Genomic DNA, 26081 nt, shown 5'->3' with positions numbered 1-26081 from the left:
ATGATAGAGTAAAAAATTAAAGAAGCAGCATAGTAAATATGGTAATTACTATTTGTAAAACTGACCTCCTTCTCTATCTCTCACTAAGCCAAATATACAGCCCTGTACAAAGTTAATGCATTTGAGATAGCATTGAATGAACAACAGAAATGGCTACTGTATTTCCCAGTTAAAAATATTGCTGTTTAATCTTGAATGGAAGGAACTGAATGTAGAATGCACAAAATGGATTACAATTACAAGAGAACAAGACTTTGCCAACACATAAGACCACATACAGTCACCGTCTCTACCATTAACAATATTTGCAACATTGGCTCTCCAAACCATTATGTTAAATGCCAAGATAATAGCTGCATATGCATCAGTGAGGTGGCTCCTTATTTAGAGACAGTTCATCTCCCCATTTACTGCATCCCAAATCATGTCTTTATTGATATACCTACTGCTTTTCCATGAAGACTGAACAAACTGGGATACAACCCACTGTTTTGGAAAATAAAATGTATTAAGCAGGCCTTCTGTGTATACAGAAATGACTTCCGAGTGCAGGTTTCCTCAGTTAAACCTCAGAAGCACATTTCTTGGCTCTGATGGTGAATATTAAGCACTGGGCTGTTTGATGGGCTTGGGGAATTTCTTGGATCAGGACCAGAGCACAAGCAAATGCGTCCCAGTCTGACTGGGCACCTGCCCGCATATGCAGGTTAATTCATATTTTGCAAATATCAGTCACAGAAGGCTAAATCACATGAATACATGTAGCTTGTCCCTGAGTCACATTTTATGTTCTCCATGGGAATGCATGAGATAGTGAGAGATGTGCTGCATGTGAAGGGAGATCTTATTGCAAGAATAACCCCTCAAAGACAGAAGTTATGGCACGCAGCAGCAACCAGGGATAATTCACCTTGCAACAGAACCACCATATACAGAGGAGCTGTATCTGACATGTATCTCCATTATACCCTCTTTGTGACATTCTCTGGCTGATCACTCTGCCAGGAAAAATTTGCGGGACTAAATGGGCATTTGAAGTAGTTCTGCAAAATAGTATTATCTTACTGGATTAAGGATTATGTTGCTTCTAGAAGACACAAAGGTAAATATTTATTAAAGAGTATGTTTCTTCTTGTAACTTTTGTAAGGCACTGAATACTTGTTATTAGCTGAGTCACAAAGATGTGAAAACCTGAACTATCATGATTTGCTGCAGTAAAACCAAACATATTTACCCAATCTCAAAGGGACAGAGCTTGCTTCATCAAGATCATTTGATCTCACCTTTTTCCTTTCCTTTTCTTTTTGGAGGGGAGCTGGGGTGCTATGGCAGCTGCATACAATACATACTTTATTGGTCAGGGTTATATGTCAAGCCAGAGCGCTAGTAACATATGATTTCTAATTAGTTCTGACACAAACAAGAAATGAATACACATTTCATGTCAAAACAGGCTTTTGCCAGTAATATGCAATTGACAAAAAGCAAGAATTGTTAGGTAATGAGTGTTCTTGAGGGCTAAACAAAAGCATATACCCTCAGTGGCTATGCTAATGGATTAATTCATCAGTAAGAGTAAGAGAGATGTAGGTGGTTAGTAATTACACACAGCTTAATGCAATTAATTTAATTTTGATCTTTTAAAAATGTATTTAATGACTAGGCTCATTAAAGCAACATTTTTATATGACAATGCAAACAGGGCTTTTTTTTTTCTTTTTTCTTTTTCTTCTTTTGTAAAAATGAACAAGCCAAACCACTGTAATTAAACACTAAATTAAAATAAAAAGGCCCCACCGCAACAAGGAACAATCCAATTTAGGAAAATAAGTCTGTAGGTGCTTATCACTGAAATCCTTTGCTTACACCATGGTCCCCAATCAACTTAGTCAGAGAGGCTGCTTGGCTGAAGAGTGGGCATTACACAGGCAATCTGGCCCAACACCAGGTACAATTCCTCCAGGCCCACTTCAAGGTAGAGTGGCTTCTTGGTTCTGTAAGCCAAGCAATGCTCTCCTCCTTGGCCCTCCAGCCTATTTTGGAGCTGCAGCAAGTACCCACGTGGGCAAAGCTGAGCTAGGTCAGCCCACCCAGCTCACTCACTGATCACAGTGGCGCAAAGCTCACCAGAAGCTGTCCCTCCGGTATTTGTGGACTTCCTGTCGTGTCTGGCCCAGTCTTGACAGTGAGCCCAGCTGAGAGGAAGTCTGAGAATGACTGTGGAACAAAGGTTGTGCAACAGGCAACCGTCTTCCACGTTAGATGCACTGCTGCATGCGGCATGGAAGGGGGACACTGCTGAGTGGCTGAGTGGAGTCAGCCAAGAATGGAACCCTGTGCAACTGTTGCCCGAGCAGCATCTGGTACAGGAGCACAAATGGCTTCTGGGCATTGCATGGAAGAGGGACAATGTTTGGGAAGTGATCGTGTGTGGCTCCACTCCTGGTGAGTGCTCCATGAAGGCTGTGTGCACTTACCAGGAACTTGGGCTCAGGGCTGCAGCAAAGCAGAGTGGAATCCAGAGAGCCAAGCCCCTGGAATCCCTCAGATTCCCAGCTGCAGTGTGGATTCTTCCCAGATTAGCATTTTCATCTGCAATTGTGAATATGGGTAATCTTATTGAAGTTCAACCCGGCATTGAACAGTAGAATCACAGGCAGGAAATGTAAGTGAATGCACTACTAGATACGTGAGAGCCAGGGAAGGGAAACAGCATGTAAGCTGTAACTCATTGCATTCTGATGCCTCAAGTCTCTTCTGCCCCAAGTCTTGTAAATCTACAATCATGCACATTAGAAGTAGAACATCCACCATGACCTTCCCCATGGAAGATTATAGATGAGAGGCTTGTAGGAAGCCTGCCATTCCCAGTAATCTTACAACAAAGCAATTATACACCAGACTGTATAAAGCATTCAGAACCCTGTCTTATGAAGGAAAAGATTCTGCAGACTAGATGGAAGATTATTGTAATTTACTTTGTTGCTGCTGCCACATTTTAGCACCCTATGAAAAGGGGTAGATTTCCCATGGGTTGGCATACATCCTTCTGCAGCCTAAAAAAGGTGCTTTGTTCAATTACTGGTTTCCCAAAGGACCTTTCCCTAGTTGCTCCCTTTCCAACATGTACCTGAATGATGGCTGTCATAACTCTCCCCATTAGCTCACTGATAATCCTTGATGTGGCAAAAATGCACCTTAGGAAACAGTTAATCTCTCCCATGTAGTGAGATTCTGTACCCAGGAGCGTGGCATGATTGATTTGCAGGAAGTTTGGTATACCATTTGAAAACAATGCTAATGAATTAGGTGGAGTTTGTGCATTAACATCAAATTTCATACTGTGCAAAAGCAAGGGAAGTGCAATGGCTATCTATATTCTCTCAAGTAATTGCACTGCAGTGACACATAGGTATTATTAGCTTAGATATGAGGCCATCCTTGCCAGAGTTATTGATACATTTTCAGCAGAAGGAATTTGCTCCATGCCAGTGTGCTAAATTTTTCTAGTGACACTAAGAAAAGGATTCGTGCTTTCTTTATATGAATGGTGCTGCTAATTTGTGGGATGCTTTATCCATAGGAATTGCTGAAGAAACAAATGAAAAATCAGACTTCTTTTAACCCTTGGTCACATCATATACCTACAGGTGTTCAAAGTTTTTTAAGTGACCTGATAAAGTCATCATACTTGGTGAAGCATTCATCCCAATTCCAAATTTTAGGTGGCCCTTGGCTCTCTGAATAAATTCAGCCAACACATGTGGGTTGTGGCACAAGTATGGAAGTTCAGGCAGTTTCATTTCCATTTAATTGATGTGAACCATCCCGAGATCTTGCAATATCGAGCGGTATAAAAATGACGTGAAGTAATGAAAGCTTGTGACTTCCCAGAGCCTAAGACCCACAAAGTTAACACAACTGAACGGCACAAATATTTAATACTTCCATGGAATATTAGGACTGGCAGCTGATTGTCATACTTCTTGTTTTCCTTGTCTGTTTCTATAGTTTGTTGTGCAAGTGATATGGGAGAAAAAAAGCAGAGGAATGTGGAATTTTCTTGGGGAAAAAAGATGTATGGTTCTGGATAAGGAGAAACTGGGCCAATGATATCCCATCCTAACATTAAACTTTCCAAAACCAGACTACTACTGAAGATGCTCCCAGCTATGAATTATAGCTTTTGAAAATCACAGCTACATACTCATCTAAATTATATGATCACCCAAATGAATCATGCAGTTTGTTTGTAGGAATTTAACAGCATATTTTACATGATAAAATCATAATTAAGCTTCCATCTTAAATTTGTAAAATACACTGAAAATCCATACTTGAAAGTGTTAGAACGATTAAATGATGGCATATAAAAATCCTTATTTTAATTCTAATTGCATTTTTCAAAATCACACCCTAAAAACTCAGCAATTTAGCATGGATCTAATAAGATATATAAAAAGAACTATAAACTGATTTGATTTATAAACCACAAAGCCCTTGAAATTTTAAATGCGTCCATATTTCATATGCGTCCATATTTTTCTGAGTTAATATATATTATTTGCACTCTATGCTTTACAGTGAGCACACACAATCATATTATTCAGTTATAAAACTCCCACAAAAGCAATGAGATTCGATATCACTGCTTCACACATCCCATCTTCTAAACAAGTAATATCTAAATCTTAGATTAAGAACTAAATATTCTAAATAACTAATGCTCTGGTCCATCAACCAAAGGAGTCTTCAAGACACAGTCTTAAGTAGACTGGCACAATCCAATGCTCCTGTGGCAGATGCACATAAGCCTCTAAAACTGGAGCTTATGAGCATCCAATGGTAGGAATGAGATGTAGTGGTGATGATCTCCACCACTGCAGCACCTTCATGTTTCTGCCTGGGGAGTCCTCATTTGAGGAAGAGCTTATGTCACCTGGTTATGGGGATGCCCTGCTGTCTGAGGAGACAGCAGAGATAGCAATACAAGAGGAAAACACATTGGAAATGGTTAAGGAGGTTGAGCCCCCAAAGGGTGAATGGCTGGGGGGAGTCTTCTCTCTCCCCTGGAAGACTCAGAATCTGAGCCAGAGATAGGAAGACCTCCCAGCCCTCATGAATGCCACTTTTTTTTTTTAAAGCATACAGATTTTCACTCTCCAGCAGAGTGCCAGGTTGTACACCAGGCCTTTGTGTTTGTGGGCACTGGGAGCAGAGCATGGCCATTTTCACTGAGTTCTTGGATAAAAGGCTGACTAATACTGCCAGTAAACCTGTTGGGAAAAATGTCCAACTTTGCTCTGGTGCCCTAGACCTTGTTCCTGACTATTTGCCCTCTTGTTTTGACTAGACTCTGGTGAATTACTGTGGAACAAACCTGAACAGAGAACCTCTCTTGATTCTCAGACTGACCGGGAATTATATAATCATGAAATAGTAGACTTGGAAGAGTCCAATAAGGCCACTGGTTTCAGTCTTAGGTAATTGGTGGCATCAACACTGTCCATTTACTTTACTTAGTTTCATCTTTGTCTTCTCCTTGATTGGATGGGAGGTAATAGATTCTGACCACTTAGTTTCTGTTATTTTTCGTTCTATTCATTTTAATCCGGTTGCCTTCAGTGGGGCTACTTCGCTCATCCGCTTCTATTACTCTGCAGAGATATGTATCTTTAACATATACTGTGACTCCTCCCCTCATTCTGTTCCTTGTGTTGTTGAATAAGTTCTGTTAAATAAGTTGCTGAATTTCAGGCATGGGAGTCATCCCACCATGTTTAAGTTACACCTATCAGGTCACAGTTGCCCTGCTGTATTAATCCTCCTACAGACTTAGTCTGCAACAGACTCTGAACATCCTGTGCAATCTCACTGGAACACTTTATACCAGTAATGCCAAGACAGCCTTCACTGACTGTTTACTGCAAGGCTTATCTATACTGTGAAGTAGCTGGCCAAGTTCCCAGTTTATTAACTAAATGGCTGTAAATCATCAGAGCACCTCTTGCCCTGCATTTATCTTGATGGCCACCTTCAGTCTAGGTAAAAGACCAAGGATGGGAGGGAAAGGCGGATGGGACACTGGTAGAAATCAGCATGAGCCCTCAGACCCATCTTTTTCTCCTCCGCACCCTTTGACATGTTCCTTTTTGCACTTTTTGCGACCCAGGTGTGACTTGGAGGTGGGTAATCACCATGTTACTTTCCAATTCAGCTGTGAAGAGGATGGAATCTTGAAGGCCTTCCAATCTACACAAGAAAGAGTTAAGTACATAAGAAGAGCCATGCTGGATCAGACCATTCCCTAAAATGTTTGGGAATTATTTCATTAAAAACAGATAAAATTATTAACATTATAATACATCAATAGAATAATAGAAATAAATCAGAAATATCAGTCATACGGTCAAGGGCAATTCAATGGGAAACAGTAACAAGATCAGCCCTGGCATCCATGTGGCTTCTTCTTTCACACTCAGCCCATAGCTATGTCAGAGAATTTTGCAGAAGATGGTCCTAAGTGAGGCTGCAGGCACCACGTGTGGAGGGGACCACTGAAAACTGCAAGAATGTCAGGGGATTATAATAACTGTTTTCTCATAGTACCTCTGGCAAAAGATGCACAATAATACATTATATAAGGACAATGGTTTTTGGGTTTGCATATGGATTTTTCCCAGGAATTCCCTGTTTGACAACCAGCGATTAAAAATGTAATTATAAAGCTGATATATAGATGTAAGTGCTAAGTTATCATTAGATATCCATGTATCAATATGCACTGGGCTGTTAGAGAAAAAGTATTCTCTACAGTTGCTTGCCCTGTTACCATATTCTAAGGCAGGGTTGAAAACCTGGTATTATTTAGGATGTTTTGGCTGACCCTTCCCATCCTCCCTTGCCATTATGCTGGGAGGGGCTGATGGGAATTGTAGACCAAAACATCTGGCTGGTGAGAAATTGTCCATCCCATTCTAAGGGCTAATCAGAAGCCATGTCACACAGTTGAAGGTGAAATCAGAAAAGAAACCAAAATAATTCAGCAGGGAGACAAATATGAAGTACAGAAGGCAACACAGAAGTCTCTAGCAACAGCTTGTTATATAAATCATCACATCTTTCTTCTGAACAAAACCAACAATATTTTAAACTGATTTACCTAACAACAAGGATTGTATAAAAATGATTGGTGATGCCATGGTTAAACCCTATGGATTTTATGAAAAAACTTTATCAGCAGTGTAAAGGAAACTGAAAGAACCTGCCCATGTTCCAAGTATCACTACTGCTGTCAGGACCTGCTGAGAAGCACAGGTCTCCTTGATGGCTAGGAAGAGCAGGAAGCCTTGTTCTCCCAGCAAGGGCTCACAGGACTGGTATCAGGCCTGTAGGTCCTTGCAGGGATCAGGGCCATGGCAATCACGAAAACAAGCTGGAAGGCACAGGAGGGGCTGTAACAGGCTGCTCAGCCCTGCTTAGTTTTGTGGCAACCGTGCAAGTCTTCATGGTGGCTGCTTATTTTTCCTGATCTAGCTTCTGATGCTGGTCTTGCAATGTCTTTCTCTGTGCATTGACTCCTGCCTGTTCCTGACTCTGCCCCTGGTCCTACCACACTGTTGTGAGGAATCTGTTCCTATTCCCAACCTTGCCTTTCCCTCTGGCCTCGCCATGCCTTGCCAGTATCTGACCCTTACTTGTACCTGGCTTTGTCTTTGCCTCTGGTCCTACCTATTGCATCTCATCAAGACCTCCATCACCTCTAGTTCTGGTGCTCCAATTGTAGATGCCTGCTGCCTATGTCCCAGAGCTGACTGGATCCTCTAGACTGGGATGCATATGTTGTATTTCCCTGACAGCCTTTCTACAACCCAGTATTTGGGGGTTAAACTGCCTGTTTCACATTTCCAACTACCATAATGAGAGACTAAAGAAGAAAAGTTTGGGCAAAATCTTTCCCATTGTCACAGAATCTTTCCACTTCACACATTCAGCGTCTCTTCCTTTTTTAAAGACAGTTGCAAAAACAGTAATATCAAAATAAAGTTCGATAGATTTATGTCTCCATCACGAAGCAATGCTTACTTCTGTTGCTTATGCATAATACAGAGCACAGTGATTGGTTCCTGTTCTGTGACCATCCAGATATTCTAACAGCATCACACAAGTTTTGCTATTGCATTATGTCACTATACAAGTTTTGGATTGGAGTGCAGAGATAAAATAAACTATTTCACATTCAGATGGTAGTCCTCTCATCAATAGCAAGCATTTCATGTTATACTTCATAATGGACTGCTTATTTAGTGATAGATAAACCCTATATATCCAACTAAATTCCAGGTTGAAATATACCTTTTATTATATGAAATGTCACTTTGTTAATGCTGGATACATATTAAGAAACACATAGTGATCAGAAAAATACAGCCGTATTTTCCTGTTGAATCTTCCTAAATGTCACAGCTCTCTTGGCACCATGATGCAATGTTGCTCTTTTCCTCTCTGTTGTTCTGCACAGTCATGGCTGAACTTGAAAACCAGTTACACATTTTAGAAAACAGAGTGAAATAAAATCCGGTTTGTGGAATTCAGTCTCAGATTGTTATATCATGATTTTTACAAGCTCAACTATCAGGTTGAACAATGAACAGTGAATGGTGGAAATACATTTTTCTCACAGCCACACATGATATAGAACACATAGCTCATGTGCACACTACAGATAAACAAGGGCAAATGGTGGGACACACCTGAGGGTAGCACACAATACCAAAGATTCCTGATACAGTTAGCACCAAGCAGTGGAAGTAAGTGCATCAGAGGATGTGGAGGAAAATTTCAAAAGCAGCAATGGAAACAAAATTAGTATTTTGAAACATGAATAAATATGAATAGCCTTCATTGTTAAAAGAAACCTTCTCTGTATTTTTAAAGAGTATCTCTTTTTTCTATGGAGCATGAAAAGTATTGAGAAGGAGAAATGATTATATTTTACTATACCTTCCCCCTTCTGCACATCCTGAGTCATAGCAGCTGCTGAATTAGGTTTATTAGTAATTGCAAAGGAAAGAAGCAAATAATTATCCCTATAATTCAGATAGACAACACTCTGGTTTGTCACTCTTATAGCAGATTGAAGAGAATACAGAATTGCCAGTGCCAACTAAAACATCTGCATATCAAATAGGCTGCTAATAGATAAATGCAGACAGCCCTCCCTCCTTTTCCTCCTCTTGTTTTATGCACTACTTACAAGTAGATGGAAATGATCCTTCAAATAGATTTAGGTTTTTTTTTACAATTCAGCAAGCAATGCACTAGGAAAACCATTCTCTATTAATTAAGCAAATATACATTTGCCTTTTTATTCAAAATGTGTGCAATTTACCAATTATAATAAATGATATCTTTGAAAAATAGATCAAGAATTCTGCTAAGTTAAATATATTTATCTAGCCATATAGAAAAACATATAACTCCTAGCTCGTATCAAGCAGATGAAAGCCAGGCTGAGCATGAATTCAGGATCAAAGGAGCATACTAACAACGTATGACATGTGAAGAGCAAAAGTAAGCAACCTACTTTTTCTTTAGTCTTCGGTCTTTCTCTGCCTGTGTTCCAAGTTTGCTTAATCCCAGAGATTCTTGTGCTGCAGCTTCTGTTTCCATGTAACCTCCTGTGTAAAAAAGCAAAGAGATTTTCTCCCTTGTCCTTTTTGTCAAGTGCTCTATTAGCTTAGCATATTGCTTGTAAAATTTTAAGTCTGCATTCTGAAATACATGTGTACATACACAAAACCAGAAACATATAAATCTTGAAATTCATTTCTTTGATGTACTCTACATTGGGATGGAGAGGACTTTTTGCAAGCAAATCCTTTGTCGGATGATTGGAAGGCCTTACAAAGATGTCAAAGTTTGCAGTTGCACTTCAACAAATTCTTACAGTACCGAACTGAAGATTTTATCTGGTATCACTTTCCTGTACCAGGTACAGCTTTCAGTTATTGAGGAACAGAACAACTCCTCCTCCAGAAAAATGGCACTTTAAAATGGAGCTCCCATGGTGTTTTCGAAGTTGCAAGTAATTGGTAGTTTGCAACACCACACAGAAGGAAGTGCTTTCAGGAAGAAAGTGTCTTTGCTCTGATAAGGATATTGGAAAGTCTCTGGCTCGTTCAGTATATATGAAGGAAGTAATATTTTATTCTGAAGGCTGGATATCAACTATATGATAAATACTGAGTTTTTTGGCATAGGAAAGTTACATTTCCTGGGGCTTTGGAGGAAGTGTGAAGTTGGTTAGGTCTATTCCCAGAGCAGCCTCCAATGGGTTGCATTGAAAAGTTAGGTGTCCAGAATGCCATTCATACAAGAGGCATTTCCCACCCCTTCCTTCCTATGCAGCTTCCTCTGCCTTCCCAAACATGCTGCTGGGGCCTGTGGTACTCACTGGGGAGACCTGGCATGAGGACTGCCATGGTAGAAAGGAATTTCTTACAGAAGTGGAACTGGCCCAGCCAAATACTCTCAGATTCCCCCTTTCCATAGCAGTTCTTTGCATCACATCCCAAGCCTTTCCACGATTTTTTGAGGGGAGTGGGGTGTGGGGGTAGTGTGCTAGGAATTACAACAGCATGAAAATAGCAGGAAAGGCCTTTTGGGCAATGACCTTCTGTCCATATTACTTTTGGATAACAACCGAATAGTTTTCGGGAAAGCTGAAAGTAGTTTTGGAGAGGCAGAGCTCCCCATGATATTTCTTTTGCCCAGGGCACCTTTGATGATACTGGCATTTCAGGTTTTTTGAAATAATACAAAGGACTGAAAAGCCTGTGTATGAGAAGCAAAAGTGAGATAATTGTCTGTATCACTCTTTGAAAATATCTTTAATTCTGTGCAAAAAGTATGTTCTCTCTCTCTCTCTCCCCTTCTCCCCCACTCTCACCAGCAATATGAACTGTTTGCACTGGCACATGAAGGGAGTACATATTAGATCAACACCTTGTGGGCTACGGCACATCATGGCCCAAGCCCAAGTTGTGTATGGCTAATATCATCATGTTTAATTCACCATCACCTGAACATGTACAATTAGGATAGCAGTGCTGCTAAAGCAAAAGAGCTTATTGAAGCAATGGTGAGTCTGAATATGGGAAATATGTTATCATGTACCATGGTGCTATTTTAAATTAAGAAGAACACCATGATCTGATGTAACTGACAGGTGACACTTGTAATCTACACCTGCCTTCTCCATCTCCACTCAGAACTCCTGTTCATGCTCACATCCACATTAGCCAATAGGATACACTGCTTGAAAGAAAGGACAGTACAGATGAAGCAAATAGGGAAAATACCTATAAAGCCCTAAACGGCTTGGGTCCTGGCTACCTGAAGGAGCGCTTACATCCATATATGCCCGCCTGCCCCCTGAGATCAGTGGGAGAGGCCCTTCTCCAGGAACCTTCCGTGAAGGAAATTAGGAGGGTAAGTACCCGGAGGAGGGCTTTCTCTGCGGTGGCGCCCAACCTATGGAATGCGCTCCCCAGAGAGGTCCGCCTGCACAGGATGGCCATAAATTTTTGAGTATGGGAATTTACAGACATCCCCATAAGGTTGCACCCTGAATACACAAAAAATAAGAACATTAAAATTGCATATTTCTACAGCCCTATTAGCTGCCCTATCTTTTAATAAAAATGTAATACTTTGATAATACTTCATTTCTCCTCTGAAAATATACCTTTGGCTAAACTAAGGTACACTGTATTCCTTATTACTACTAAAATTTGGTGATAATTTATTCTAAGTATGTGTTCAGAACTACACATTGATTTTATCCAGCTATTATGTTTTAATGAGTTACTGTAAAAGAGTGAATGAAAATGTAAGCCACTGGGCAACTACAATTGCTCTTAAGATACTCTTCACAGATGGAAATCACCATCATGCACCCTAAAAATATAACAAATATGAATGTGTTTATTGTATTTTAATCTCTGGGCCTTCAAATTACTAAAAATCAGATATGATTGTGCTTAATGGGCCAATAGCACTAAAATGGTATTATGGATGTAATTGATAATGAAAAACCCATGGTAAAGATATTAAGCTTTCAGTATGTGCAGATGGGAATATCTAACTTAGGGACGCATCATTAAAATGACTTTGAAATATATTGAATCTACATCTTTTGAAAAGAGATTTTTTTCTCTCTAGCAGAACAATGGAAATTCTAAAGTAAGACTTAAAAGATAATATTTCAGCAGGAAAATGAATTAATATGGGCTAAAAATTAGCAATGGTACCTGACTGCACTTATTTTTTCTAATAATATGGCACATTATTTCTGAATATTCCACTGGTTTAAACAGAATCCACACTACGTTCAAAATGTGGATTTTATGTGGGTTCATATTGTAAGTGTTTGTTATCTATGTCTTTGCAAAAGAGAGGCTGTTATCTAAATAAAGACACAGTTTCCTAAATATTAGGGTCTAATATGGTGTCCTTGTTACTCCTGTCATGAAGAAAGAGAGAAGTACAAGCATTTAGCTTTGTTTTGAACAAAATGCTAAGGTACAGAAAATGTGACAACTGAATAATGTGAACAGGTGATAGGAAGACATTGAGGGTGAACTGAAATATGATATCATAGATGAACATCATAATCTAATAGGATCCATAGTATCAAACCACTGTGTGTTCTGGCCATCAATGACATCTCAGATGTTTTTCTAAACAACAGCCAAGCATTGTGGCAGACTGTTGAAACAGTTAAATATGTTCTTAATAATCTGTCTCTTGAAAGTAATTTCCCCACTCTTGGCCTCTTTTTTGAAGTTCCTCAAGAATATATGTGAACTTTTGTGAGAGAAACTTATAGTATTCAACTAAAAGATCAATACAGAGGACATTAAAGTCTTACTGTACGTAGTACAGCTTAACACAAGGCATCTGACGAAATGGAAAGTGTAATGGAAATGGAAAGTGCTTATGCAAGAATACATTTGTTTCTCTTTAAGGGGCCACATGATTCTATTATTTTTATACCAAAAAAACCTCCTGAAAACCAAAACCGAAAACAAAAGGATGGCACAACGTAGCAGCAGGGGTTCTTGCCAATTAAGAGAGAGACTTAAGTGTGATGTGAACTCATAATAGTAAGAAAATGGTGTGAACCAATGCTTTCCCTAAGTTCTTGCTACCCAGGTCTCTATCAGGTTAAAAGTTATATAAAATCAAGGTAACATTGGTTGTGGTATGCGGTCCATTCATCCAGTTGACAGATTGAGATGCTTGCTCATCAGTGTGTAATGTTATGCCTTGGCAAAGTTTCACCTGACTGATTTCATAAAAGGTAGCAGAGAGAAGTAAAGGCATCTTGGTCTATCCCCCTTGTTTATTTAGGAACACAAAATCAATACTGTGAAAGTCAATAGTAGTTATAAGAAAATTATGTGGAAAAGATCCATCACAAGAAAGAAATTGTGTTTGGAAAAGCAAAACCAAACCAAAAAAGAAACCAAACCATCAACCAAAAAAAAGAAAAAAAAAGTATCAAAAAATGAAAAAAGAAAAGAAAAGGGACTGAAGAACAGTGACCTGAGCCTGGTACAACTAATTCCTTACTGAGCTGTCCAAGTCGAGCCTTCTCTTTTTTACCGAACAAGCGTCCTATTGAAGACTTGATTCCTTTCTTCTTGGGAGCTTTGTGTAGGGAATCCTGGCTGCTACTGACACTGCCAAAACCAATGCTTTCTGGCTCCAAGGATGCAGGCAAGCTACTACAAAATACACACAAAAGATAGATAATACATTATTGTCCTTATGAGGTTCCATCCCCTCGTAGGCAGCTGTGCAAACAAATTATCTGGAATCTAATAAGACTATCTTCATAATTGGAAACATTAATCAAGTTACTGAGGGCTTCTTTCCTTCATCACAGTAATATTTGGAACAACACAATGGCTAATTTTCATGTCTCACTGATGCTGATCAAGAGGATCCAAATCTAACAAAACATGATAGAAAGGAGACATAATTCATCAAAACTCCATTAAAATCATTCTTGCAAAAAGTTTTAGAAGCCTTTGTGGATAGGTATCATATTAATTTGATTTGTAACAAAGCACTGTTTTAACACAAAACAAAGGAGAGTTTGTCTTACCTGAGAAATCTCTAGCCTGAACAGGAACTTGTTGAAAACCCAGTGAAAAGTTATTTTTCCTACCAGGTTGGGATATAAAATAACCTTTCTGAGCAAATCCAGGTAGAAGCCCCTCAGTGTTCTCAAAAGCTGCTCCTCCCCAACAGCCAGGATGCTGGTGGTAGAACAGCCTCTGGGAAAGCCTCAGTGCTCCTCTACTGCCTTTGTTCCTACTGCTGGAAGCAGCTCTAATACAGAAACGCTACCTCCAGGTGCTTGCCTGGAACTTCCCAACGTGGAAATGCTGGCGTCTGTATGGTGACTGCTGTGCTCATCGGTGATACCAAAAGTCTAGCTCAACAGAAACGGGATAAGCAGTTTCTCTAGCCTTCAAACTATTATGTTTTCATCTCTTCACTGCATTCTGAAGCAGAGATAAAACAGAGAAACTTACTACCTTTGCTTACATCTAGTCAGCAAATTTTCTTCTGGCTTCTGATCCCAATAAGAGAATCTCCCTGTCAATTGTCTGTCTTTCTAAACCTCATCATAAATCATTTTTTCTTTGGTGTCAATAAGAGAAGAACAGTGAGAGGTTGTGCACTCTTCCACACTTTCAAGAAGTGATTGGACAGTTATCTGAGTGAGATGGTGTAACTGGAGTCCTGCATTAGCAGGGGGTTGGACTCGGTGGCCTTCTTGCCCCTTCTGACCCATCTATTCTGTGAATCTGTGATTCTGACTAAAGCATTTTTGCTTTGCAATTTAAAAAGTCTTTACTATTTTTTTAAAATAAATGCCTTGCAGTTCTATGTAGAGAGCATTTCTTCAAACAATGACTTTCGACATATAATCCTCCCTGGGCTGTGAGGTCAGCTGGGGAGGTCCTTCAGCAGACACCATCACTGACAAAAGTTAAATGTTATGTATAACTCAGTAGAGCGCCTTCTCAGCAGTACCAACCAGTTCTGGAATTTGCCCTTCGTTCACCTTTATTTACTTTTTGGCTTTTCTTTCAGTAGGCTTTTGAGTGATGGTTGCTTGATGTCTCTATTTTTAAAATGTATGCTTTATTTATTGTGTTGTCTGAATGAATTATATGAGGGGGAGGGATATAAATGCTATGCATATAAATATATACATAGCATTTCCAGGTAAAGAGAATATTTGCCATTTATGCACCACGGTGAAGCTGATTCCCAGCAGGAAACCGTGTGCTATCTGCAAATGTAATAAGCTACTCAGAAGCAGCATCTATGTCTTACATGGAAGTTATTATGAAGGACATACTGCGTAAGAAATCAAGCCTTAGTACATGCCTACTTTGCATATTTTGAATGATGCTGGAAAAGAACCATAAATAGGAGGATCAAAAATTCAGAATACGGGGCTTTAAAAGACTGCTAGTGCTAGTAAAAATATCAGCGCTTCAAATGTCTTCCTTGGACCATGATCAGCCCTTGGACCATGATCCAAGTGTTAAAACCTACCAGCTGTATTTAGCATTAGCTGTATTACTAAACTCCATAACTGAACCACACTTAGTTTATCACTTCTGTAGCCAATTTAATGTTGCATAACTTAATTCACACCTGAGCATGTACAAATTGGTTCCTATTAAAGAGATGCTTACTCGCAGAGGGCTACTTTTTCATTATATGGGAGGGCTGGCTGGGATTCATAGCTTATGTAAAAACTGGGTGTTAGACCACGCATTTGTAATTGTGATTTGTAGTATAGGATGCATGCAATTTTATTATCTCCATTAAGAAATGGGTTGTTGTTCAGTTGCAAAGTCATGCCCAACTCTTCGTGACCCCATGGAAAGCATTCCTCCAGGTTCTCCTGTCCTCCACCATCCCCTGGAGCCCACACCCACCTCTCCAGTGAGTCCATCCAGCCACCTCAACCTCTGCCATCCCCTTCTCCTTTTGCCTTCAATCATACCCAGCATCAGGGTCTTTTCCAATGAGTCCGTCCTTCTCATTAGGTGGCCAAAGTATTTGACCTTCATCTTTAGTTCCTGACTTTCTAACGAGCAGCCTGGGTAGATTCCTCGTGTGTAAATGTGTAAATTATTAAAGCAATTTATCATGTATGTGCCATTTTAACATAATGTGTGAGTCACTGCTATGTCTTAAAATTTTTACAAAGTGAAATTAGAGTGAATCCAGAGTGACATCTTTATTTATTTTTTATTTAAAACTTTTGTATGCTGTCCCTTATGCATGGCATATCAGGACGGCTTACAATAATTAAATCATATGCATTGGTCAAAGTGCTCTTTACAGCTGCAACTCAATCACAAGTAAGTGAGCAAGAGAACCCATGGGTTGTTGTTGACTTGTGAACTCTAGATTGTTAACCCTTGGGTTGTCCTTATGTGTGAACTAAGAACCATAGTTTGTTTAGGAATGGTTTTGCCAGATTACAGAGCTGGTGGGCAAGATGGTAAAAAACCTTAGTCACTCTGCATGCCAATATTATAGTTCTGCAAAGACATGTGTGATAAAGGGAAAGAGTGGATAGAGAAGGGAAACAAACAAACAAAAAAGGCAGGCATTAAGGGGAAAAAAACCCATGGTCTGTTCAATCATCTGCCAGTCAAACTCTGGGTAGTCCAACACATTGTTGGTTAGTATTGAGTTAAATAAAACATGAGTTATATGCAAAACAGATTATTATGTCAATTCACAGTTCTGATCACTGCTACTCCAAGCAGGTGGCTGACAACTACCTCAACTAGTACAAGTAGCATGCTCCATCAAAACACCTGTTTCACGAAAGCCCTGTGTTAGCTGGTATCTCCTCCTATCCTCTGCATCCACTTTGTCCCTCAGACAAGCTAGTTCTTATGAGCGAGGTCCCACCAAAAAGTAATAAAATCACCTCACAGAGCAAAATTGGTCTGAATCTATTTCAGGAAAACCAGGTTTAACTAGCATAGATGAGAATTCATGCAGAAGTTAATCTGGAAGTTATATGGATGTGTTCATTTAATACACCATGTGAAAGAAGTGTCTCAAAGAAACAGCTTCTTACCTTCTGGCATCATTATGATATGAAGAAGGTAGTGTATGAGTCATTCTAATTGCTCTAGGTGTTGGCGGTGGAGAGGTTTCACATTTTATTGTAGCTTTATCTTCATGTCCATCTTCTTCAACTACTGCAATCTACAGATAAAACCATTTTCATAAAATGCAGCTTAGAAATAAACGTTCAAAGTTATATACAAGAAACAATGTAACTTGCAGCAAAGGAATGTGTTTGGTGAGATTAATCACGTTTTCCAAGCAAATGCAACTTTTACACAAAAATAGCCTTCCATTCCTAGCACACGAAAGAAATAGAAAGAAAATGCAAAGGGGTCTTCAGACATCACTGTGGTCCTGTGGTGAGACATTCTAGTCCTATTTTCCAATTCCTGAAGATTAAACTGGACATAATGATGCTGAGCATGAAGTTGGCCTATGTGAACTTTTCTTAAAATTGAGTAATTAGCAAATCAGGATGGGGAAGGCAATTTTAATTGGAACAATGATGGGTAAAGGGTTAAATCCCTTCTCTTCCTCCCACCCTGTAGTACAAAATCTCCTCTGTAGCTGCCATTCAATAAACGAAGTCCAGCATGGAAGGGATATATATGTGTCTACTTTGACTTTTGGGCATCATATAACTAGTTCATTATGAATCTAATGCAAGGCCAGTTGACTGGCTGATGTTGCTCATACTCCTGTGTGCTCTCATGTTCCATGTTTGGAAAACTAGGTTAATGCACAAGATCTCTGAATGGGGCACCTGCTATTTTACCTCAATATACTTTAATATTCAACACATATGATTGCAGAATAGCTCAGCAGAAATAACCAGATAAACATATATTGTGACAAAAACCAAGTGATAGGATTCAAATACTGAATCACCCAAGCAACTGGATGTGCACCAGTCATTTTTTCATTAATTTCTATGAACAAAAGCAGACACATATTTAAGCAGGTTTATCCAGAATTAGCACAAAATGACCAGAGTCCTCATTAATAATCCAGAAAAGAGAGCACCTTCTCCTGTACCAACCTGCCAGGTTGCTGAGGCCATCACAGGACATTCTCCTGGTGGATCACATGGAGCCATGGCTCAATAGGAGTCTACCAGGAGAAGACCATGCAGGGTGGCAGTTCCATGTCTATGGAACTCCCTGTATTTGGAGGTCAGGCAGGTGCCAACACTATGCAGCTTTTAGTGTATGTTCAGTGTAAAGGCAGTCCTACTCATTGGGAAGCCTTTTCTTGATGACCAGCTGTGGTCTTAATGTTATTTCATTTTTAAATGGTTTTAACTTATTGGGGTTTTTTTTGTTCTCTATTTGTTTTAATCTCATACTGTTCACCAGTCCAGTATGGATGTGGATAAGTACAGAAAAATTCTAAAAATTAAAGTAACATTACCCCAACTTCTGCTGGTTTCATAATGTGCAATTACTTGTACAAAGTGCTGCTATAGAAGTTAGGTTGTTTTACTACATTTTAGAAGAATGGTCAATGTGTTCCTTAACCAGTATAATGTGTATGTTCCTATAAATACACTAATAAGCAACATTATGAATCAAACTGTACTAGAAAAAGACAGCAAAAAACTTGATTTATCCTGATTATGGCCTGAAAGCTGAGATTCTTAGTTTGGTTTTAAAGGCAGAACTTTTATAGCATTATTTAGGCAAACCTATTCCTGTATCTTTAAGACCCTGCAGTAACTAACTTGAATTTTAAATGGAAATGGAGAGAGGAGTTCTCAGTGGCAAGTTTGTTTTAAAGTATACCTTTCTCCGGTGCTTCCTGAGATCACTGGGCTAGAGATAAAAAACAAAAGAAAAAGAGACAAACATTCAGAGCAGTTTAGGTAGAAGAAAATATAGTGATGTCATATTCAGAAAACTGGAATGGATATATCTATTAGTATATATTATTGAAAGCTGATGTGGCATACAGGTTAGAGTGTTGGACTGGGACTGGAGACACCCTGGTTGCAGTTCTCACTCACTGAGTGACGTTGGGTCAGCCACTAATTCTCATTCTAACCTCCCTCATAGGGTTGCTGTGAGGATAAAATTGAGACGAGGATTGTATATGTCGCCGTGCAATATGGGATATATATGCATTGCAACTATAAGTATATTCTTTCTCAATATTGTTCCAAGAAGCTCAGGATAATATACATTTGAGATTACAACAGCCCTATAAGGTAGGTTTGGATGAAAGATGGTGTCAGCTCCAGCAAACCGGTAAATTACATGGCAGAAGGGAAGATACAGACCCAAATTTCTCTGCCCAGCACTCCAACCATTACACCACATAGGCTATCTTAACTTTATATAAGTTTGACTTGAGGACAAATGCTATTGATGTACACAACCACAAGAAGCTATTTGTGGACTTTATTATGCCAACTATATTCCTATACCATATAGTTAAAAATACAAATATACCATCTTCTGTGCCACTTCACAATGAAGTACTCACCAAAGATCTAGAAGGACCTTTCTCACAGTTTTGTGGACTTTTCATTAGAACTACAAACTTCTGAGGGTGGAGTTATACATTATATTGGGATTTTTCTAAAACTTTATTTTCTTTCGATAACTGAGCTAACTTGAAGTAGAGCAAAGGAACAGATTTTTAAAACTCTTTCCTTTGCAGTCAGCTCAAAATCAAGGCTTCCCTTCCTTTTCTGGATGCTTTTCTCCAGAAGAAGTTAAATATGTATGAGAACATGTGGAAACGTTTCACAAACACTTCGAGTGCTCTTCAAACCATTATTAATTTCAAAATAAATATTTCTGACTTCTCAAACATAAGACTTCAGAAATACCAGAAAAATGATACTTCAAAGACAATACCTTATTTGAATCTATAAATTTACAGTGAGCACTTCCACTGCTGTTTTAGTTGTATCAGAAGAAGCAGGGCAAATTGAATTCTTCTGTTGCCCTACAGCAAACCTCCCCTTGTTTTTAATAAGACATATTCAGGGCTTGGTTCTCTTGCTGCAACATTACGAGTTGATTCAGATGCATGTGAATGTACTTTGTCCTTGGCTGCCTCTCCTCCTGGCTCCCTCTTTCCCATTCCTTCTCCACATGTTCCACTTAATTAGCAACTTTCTATCTTTTGGCAAACCATAGTTTATCATTATATCTTACATGAAAAACTGTGTTTTGAACAATTGCAAAACGAGATTGGACTCCAGGATCAAATCTGCAAATGGGAGCTGATTCACATTATGCCAAACGATAATGTGGCCTCGCCTCTGAACCGATCTTGTATTGGCACTAGGACAAGGAACATTTTTCCTGCTGCAGTCCACTTTCTCTCAGAGGTGATCCACTGTGGGTCACAGGCTGGTAATAGGTGGGCCCTGATCAAAAGTGGGCAGGGCCCCTCCTTTCTCTCTTTCTGCAACTTCTTCCCCCATTTTTGCCACCCACATGAAATTAAGCTGAAAGGAGCATGACTTTCAGCTGAGGGCCAGCAGTTTCCCACTGCTGCTCTTGGGAGACATGTTACTCTGACATCTCTTAGGATGCTGCTCAAGGCATTAATACTGTACCTGCCTCTGATCATAAGTGAATAGATACATGAATAGGAAAAGAAACAAACTAATAAAACAGATTTGGTTATTAAAATAAAGAAACCCATCAGCACAAAATGTATTTGCATGTTTCGTTACCAATGTCATGACACCCATCCGATCCATCTCCCTTGCTGGGCTGCGTGGAGTGAGTTTAGGAGTTGAGTGTCCACTAGGAGGAGAAGAGCTTGCAAGTGAGGAAGCTGTAATGGAGCCAGTAATAGATGTACCAGGATGCACCCTGGCCAGATTCAAACCTTCTAGGCTCACACTGGCTACTCTGTTTTCTATTTCTTCGGCACGTAGTTCAGTCGACTCTTTTTCCTCCTGGATTAACCTATAAAACGAATGTGAAGCAGCAGAAGTAAACATCCTGGTTCACAAGAATGGTGTTCTAAAGGAGCATCAACAGTGAGCTGACTGCTCTCATATATCACAGCACAGCTTAAGACAAGTGTGATGAGTGACAACCACAGTCAAACTAAGCAAGAGATTGGAGATCCATGACTGGATCTTTCCTGTTTTAAGGTAGCCACAAAGGACCCAACATAGGTCAGGTCCTTGGAACTACAGTGGGGTTGGGTGGGGTTCACCTTCCAGCCCATGCCATTTCCAATTTAAATCCACCCTCAGGCTATAACTTGGAAAATCACAGGGGTTATTGGTCATATCTTTCTCCACATCTGGAAACTTCTGATGGCAGTGGTTTCAGAAGGTGATACTTGTGGGTTGCTGTTTAGTGCTGTAGCCATTGGCTACATTGGCATTGGAACCCTCAGGGTTCCATCTGATTCCACACACTATTTGACACACAGAGAAAGTCGTTTGGAGGGAATGCCTGGACCTTTGGGGTTCAGTGTCATCATTTTGCTGATAACATTCAGCTTTAACTTTCTCTTCCATCTAAACCCATGGAAGCTGATCTAGTTCTCAGTCTGTGCCTGATGTCAGCAGTAGACAGGATGAGGGTGAACAAAGTGAAATGTAATCCAGGCAAAAAAGAGACACTTCTGGCTAGTCAAAAGGCAAATCAGTGAACAGGAACTCAAGAAGTGATGGACGGGGTTACACTGAGACTTCAGCAGCAGTGTCGAGACACTCCTGAGCTCATTGCTCAACTTGAATGCCCAGATTTCAGCAGTGGCTAGCAATACATTGGTATAGCTGAGACTAATGCACCAATGGTGCCTGTTCCTCAAGACGTCTGTTTCAGTACCATTTTAACCAAGTTTGTATTGTTTTGATAGTTAGATTTTGACTGTTAGGATTGTGAGCTAGCTTGAGCCCAATTTTCTTAGTGGAAAGGCAGGGTACAAATCAAATAAATACTATAACAGCCCATCAGGGAGTAATTTTGCATATTTATCTTCTGTTATCGTGTTGCATGTATGGTCTCCTTTTTAAACTACAATTAGTAGAATATGTATATTCTGTGTGTTCTGAGTGGCATAAAACACTGGGCAGTAGCCAACTGGACATTAGTACAAATTTAAGCTACATTGCACTAGGATAAGGAACCTCTAGCACAATACTAGAAGCATTAGTTGATGTGACATGATTCCAGAAAATGATGCTAGCAACTGCTTTGGCATTACACTAGAGGTCCCTTAAACAGAGGTCCCTTAAACAGCACACATTACATTAGAGGTCCCTTAAACAGATCAGATAATTTCTGATCATTCTAGTGTCCACTTGGAATGACTCAGACTATCCCAAGTTTCTGCTTATGTTTATTTTTAAGCATTCTAAAGTTTTTATTTGCCTAGTATTTTGACAAGTCCATTCAGGGCACAGAAACCAAGTAAGGATTTCTTAAGGACATCCTTCCTACACGTACTATCTTTCTTGTTTCTTTATTATTTACCACACCAGTTCATGTCAAAGTCTTTCAGTAACAGGAAAATGACTTTTGCCATGAATTCACAGGAAAGGCTTAGGCAAGCCAATTTCCTTCTGACTTACCATCTGCACATCAGCCAATATGGAGACTATAATACTGACCAACTCTACGGTCTTGTTGTAAGGATTACCTGATTTCTTTATTGATTGCATCTAGTTGCTCCTGAAGCATCATAGCAAGGGTTTGGGCATCAGAATGCCCACTTGGTGACAGAAGGTCCATGGAGCTAAAAATTGTATCTCTGTCGTCATCATCAATATCAGACATTTCAGTGTCACTCTCAAATGGATGGCTACTCAAAACTCCAATTGGTTGACTTCTGTTCCACTCATGATCTCCAAGGGATTTCACCTAATTGGAAATTGTAGAAATGCATACTAATCAGCCTTAATCAAAACGTTAATTTTCACAGAACTTAAAACCTGAAGAACCAGCACTGTAAAACACTGCTGGGTTGATTAACACCTTTCAGTTTTCTCAGGTCAGTTGTGTAAGAGACACTTAAATCATTTTTGTTAATGTCTCATGATTGTATCATGACATCACAATGACCTGCATTTCATGTTAGTGGAACAATGCCACCTTAGCCTGTAAGAGGCTATAAGTTGAATTTCAGATCATTCTGGAATGCCCATTGTCCTGTTCCTATCAACAGAAAAGATCTTAGGGCTCACAATAACAGTCGCCACTCTTCATCTTTACAAGATGAAGAAATGAAGAACCCAGCCTTCACCAACCTGGCATTCTCCTGATACTACTGCTCCCATCACCCTCAGCCTGTAGGAATGCTATGTTGGCTGGGGATTATAGGAATTGCCATCCTAGTGGAGCACAGTAGATTGGAGATACTAGGACTGCCTTCTGTTTTGGTTTGCCAAGATGAAAAAAGCAGGTTACTGATATTGCACAACTCAAGACTTCTGTTCATAAGATCACGTGTATCTCCAAATTATCTGAATTTAAGAGCAACATTTATTCATTTATGTATTCATCAAATTTCTGTGCCATATCCAATAGTCCCATGTGGGACTATTTCTAAGATTATCATTGGGGTTGTTTCATGATGTTGCAAGAACTGCAAACCAGTGGGGAGCCGAAGATCACCCCTGCACTTCATCTGTGCTGTATAGTCCAGAAATAGGAAAGGATGTGAGGTAAGGTGTTGGCTGGGCCTCACCATGACAGTCTTTCACCACTGCTGCACTCACCCAGATCTCTCCAACTGGTATGGCTCAAAAATATTCATATCCATTATTGAAAAATAGTACATTCCTCAGCAATACTGCTTCTGCAGTGCAACCCTATACAGATCTCCTCAGAGGTAAGCCCCATGAGTCTAGCACATTCTTACTTCCAGCTATGTCTGCCTATGAGTTCAGTCTTAATAAGGAAAAGAACAATAAACAAAAGATAAACCTTTGGCTCATCTCTCCGGATGCCCATACGGCCTCTTCTAGGCCTTCGTATCACTTTAGTAGACCTGTAATCTTGTTGACTATCAACCAGCGAGCCTACAGAGTACCTCAGCTCTGCTGATGAATCAAGGTGGGGTCTGAAAAACAATTGTGGCACATGAGCTAGAAGGCACAATAAAAATTGAAAAAGAGTAAGAAAAGGAAAACTGTGAGTAGGAATTATTTAAGAAATTTTACAACCTGCAGAGATCTTAATCCTGCCCCCCCCACCCCCTCTTTAGCTAAAGCAGGCAGTTTGGTTTATTTTCTAAAATACTGTGTAAATAATAAAGCTTTGTCATATGCTTTCATGAAAAGAAAAATAAGCAGTAAAAAAGTAAAACCTATTTTCCTGAAAGCTAATGAGTTTAGTGTAGATAGAGCAATGAAACTGAAGGAAACCAGGTGAAAAGCCCAAATCAGACATGAAGGTCCTCAGATATTTTGGGCAAGTGTCTCTCACTCACATGTACACACACACAAGCATACACAAGAACAAACACTGAACTACTCAAGAGCAAAGCTAAGAAGACTAAAATAGGACCACCTCCATATAAACAAGAGATATGCAGTGAATTCACAGTGTGTACTTTGAGAGAAACGATGCTAAGAAATGCATATTTTGAGAGCGCATCCATTTTAACAGTTATAGTTAATTGTAATTTGCATGGCAATTAATGCAGATTAATTCAGAAATGGAATAGGTGTACCATGTAAATATAACACAAGACTGAGGGGAAATGATGTATTTACCTGTCTCTCTCACTGCTGCCCTTTGGACCAATAAACCAACTAACACTCCAAAACTCTCACCCAGAAAGGTTTGTTTCCAGGTGAGTAAACACTGCTGGTGGATCCAATCCCCTCCCTCCCCCCTCCCAAGCAGATGTGGGGGTAATTCAGGAGGCTGCAATGAGAGAGGAGTGGGGGGAATGGAAATTCCCCACTGCACAAAAACTTGAGGCTACCCATTTGCATTTAAAATAGGAACCATGCTGCACCCAGTATCTTGGATGGTGTGCATATTTCAAATGCTGTTGGCAAAATATTGTGGATGAAGAACTGGGAGAAGTGTTTCCAACATATTATGATTGAAATATATCTACAAAACATGATTATTTTCTTATGCTACCTGGACAATGTAGGATCCATTAAAGAACCTGTTCTTAATTTCAGTTGGTCAAGTTCAGCTCTCAGCTTGTCTATTTCATCTGCCAATCTTTCCTGAAAATTAAATATATATACATATATAAATGAATTCCAAGTTTTTGGCAACAAAAGACAAAATTATTCTATCAGCTTTTTGAGGGACTGAATTGTAAATATACTGGTGAAAACTGTACGAAATAAACTAATAACCTTTTGATAGATAATAGTTTTTAGAGTATGTGTGGACAACAAAGCAATAATTTTAAGCAGTCTAAAAGTGTCATTAGATTTTGTTACAATATTCAAAAGAAATTTTAATTAAAGAATTTTAGACAAAATACTTCTTTGTCAGCTGAACTAACACAAGTAATTCCAAGCATAACAGATGGAAAACTATATAAATATTCTCCAATAGCATAGTTTTCACCAATTTTACAGACTTTCTCACAGTGCTATTAATACAGTAACAACTTGCAGCAAAGACATCAGCCTAGCTAAAGTTTGTCACCACTAAGTCCTGCTGGAAGCAATGAGACCTAATTTAGTTATTACTCATTCATTCCAATTGGACTGCTTCAATTAGCAAGTAAGCGTTCCAAATTGTATTACCTTCAGTATCTGAAGCAATATGCCTCTAAAGAAAATTTGCTGATGGGCATAAGCGGGAGGCTATTATTGTACTCATGCCCTTCCTTGTGATCTGCTTGGTCAATGCTGGACTAGATAAGCCTTTCATCAGGTAGCACATAAATGAAATATAACAATATCCAAAATATCTTTCTTAACAGCAAAACAAAA

General features: G+C 39.4%; 1 protein-coding gene across 2 annotated transcripts in view; it reads right to left on the bottom strand.

Moving 5' to 3' along the window:
- PPFIA2 (PTPRF interacting protein alpha 2) overlaps positions 1–26081 on the bottom strand; it is a 268242-nt gene that overhangs the window by 24963 nt on the left and 217198 nt on the right. For both annotated transcript variants that reach the window (XM_044455520.1, XM_044455518.1), the window contains exons 13-20: positions 25267–25358; positions 24097–24232; positions 22811–23031; positions 20880–21117; positions 18973–19002; positions 17199–17329; positions 13640–13794; positions 9588–9681 (exon numbers count right to left, since the gene is read on the bottom strand). In XM_044455520.1, coding sequence (XP_044311455.1) covers positions 9588–9681; positions 13640–13794; positions 17199–17329; positions 18973–19002; positions 20880–21117; positions 22811–23031; positions 24097–24232; positions 25267–25358 — 1097 coding nt within the window. The remainder of the gene's footprint in view (positions 1–9587; positions 9682–13639; positions 13795–17198; positions 17330–18972; positions 19003–20879; positions 21118–22810; positions 23032–24096; positions 24233–25266; positions 25359–26081) is intronic.

This window comes from Varanus komodoensis, unplaced genomic scaffold (genome assembly GCF_004798865.1).
Source record: "Varanus komodoensis strain SLA01 unplaced genomic scaffold, ASM479886v1 scaffold8, whole genome shotgun sequence".
Classification (NCBI taxonomy): Eukaryota; Metazoa; Chordata; class Lepidosauria; order Squamata; family Varanidae; genus Varanus; species Varanus komodoensis.
This window is presented reverse-complemented; position numbering and strand designations above follow the sequence as displayed.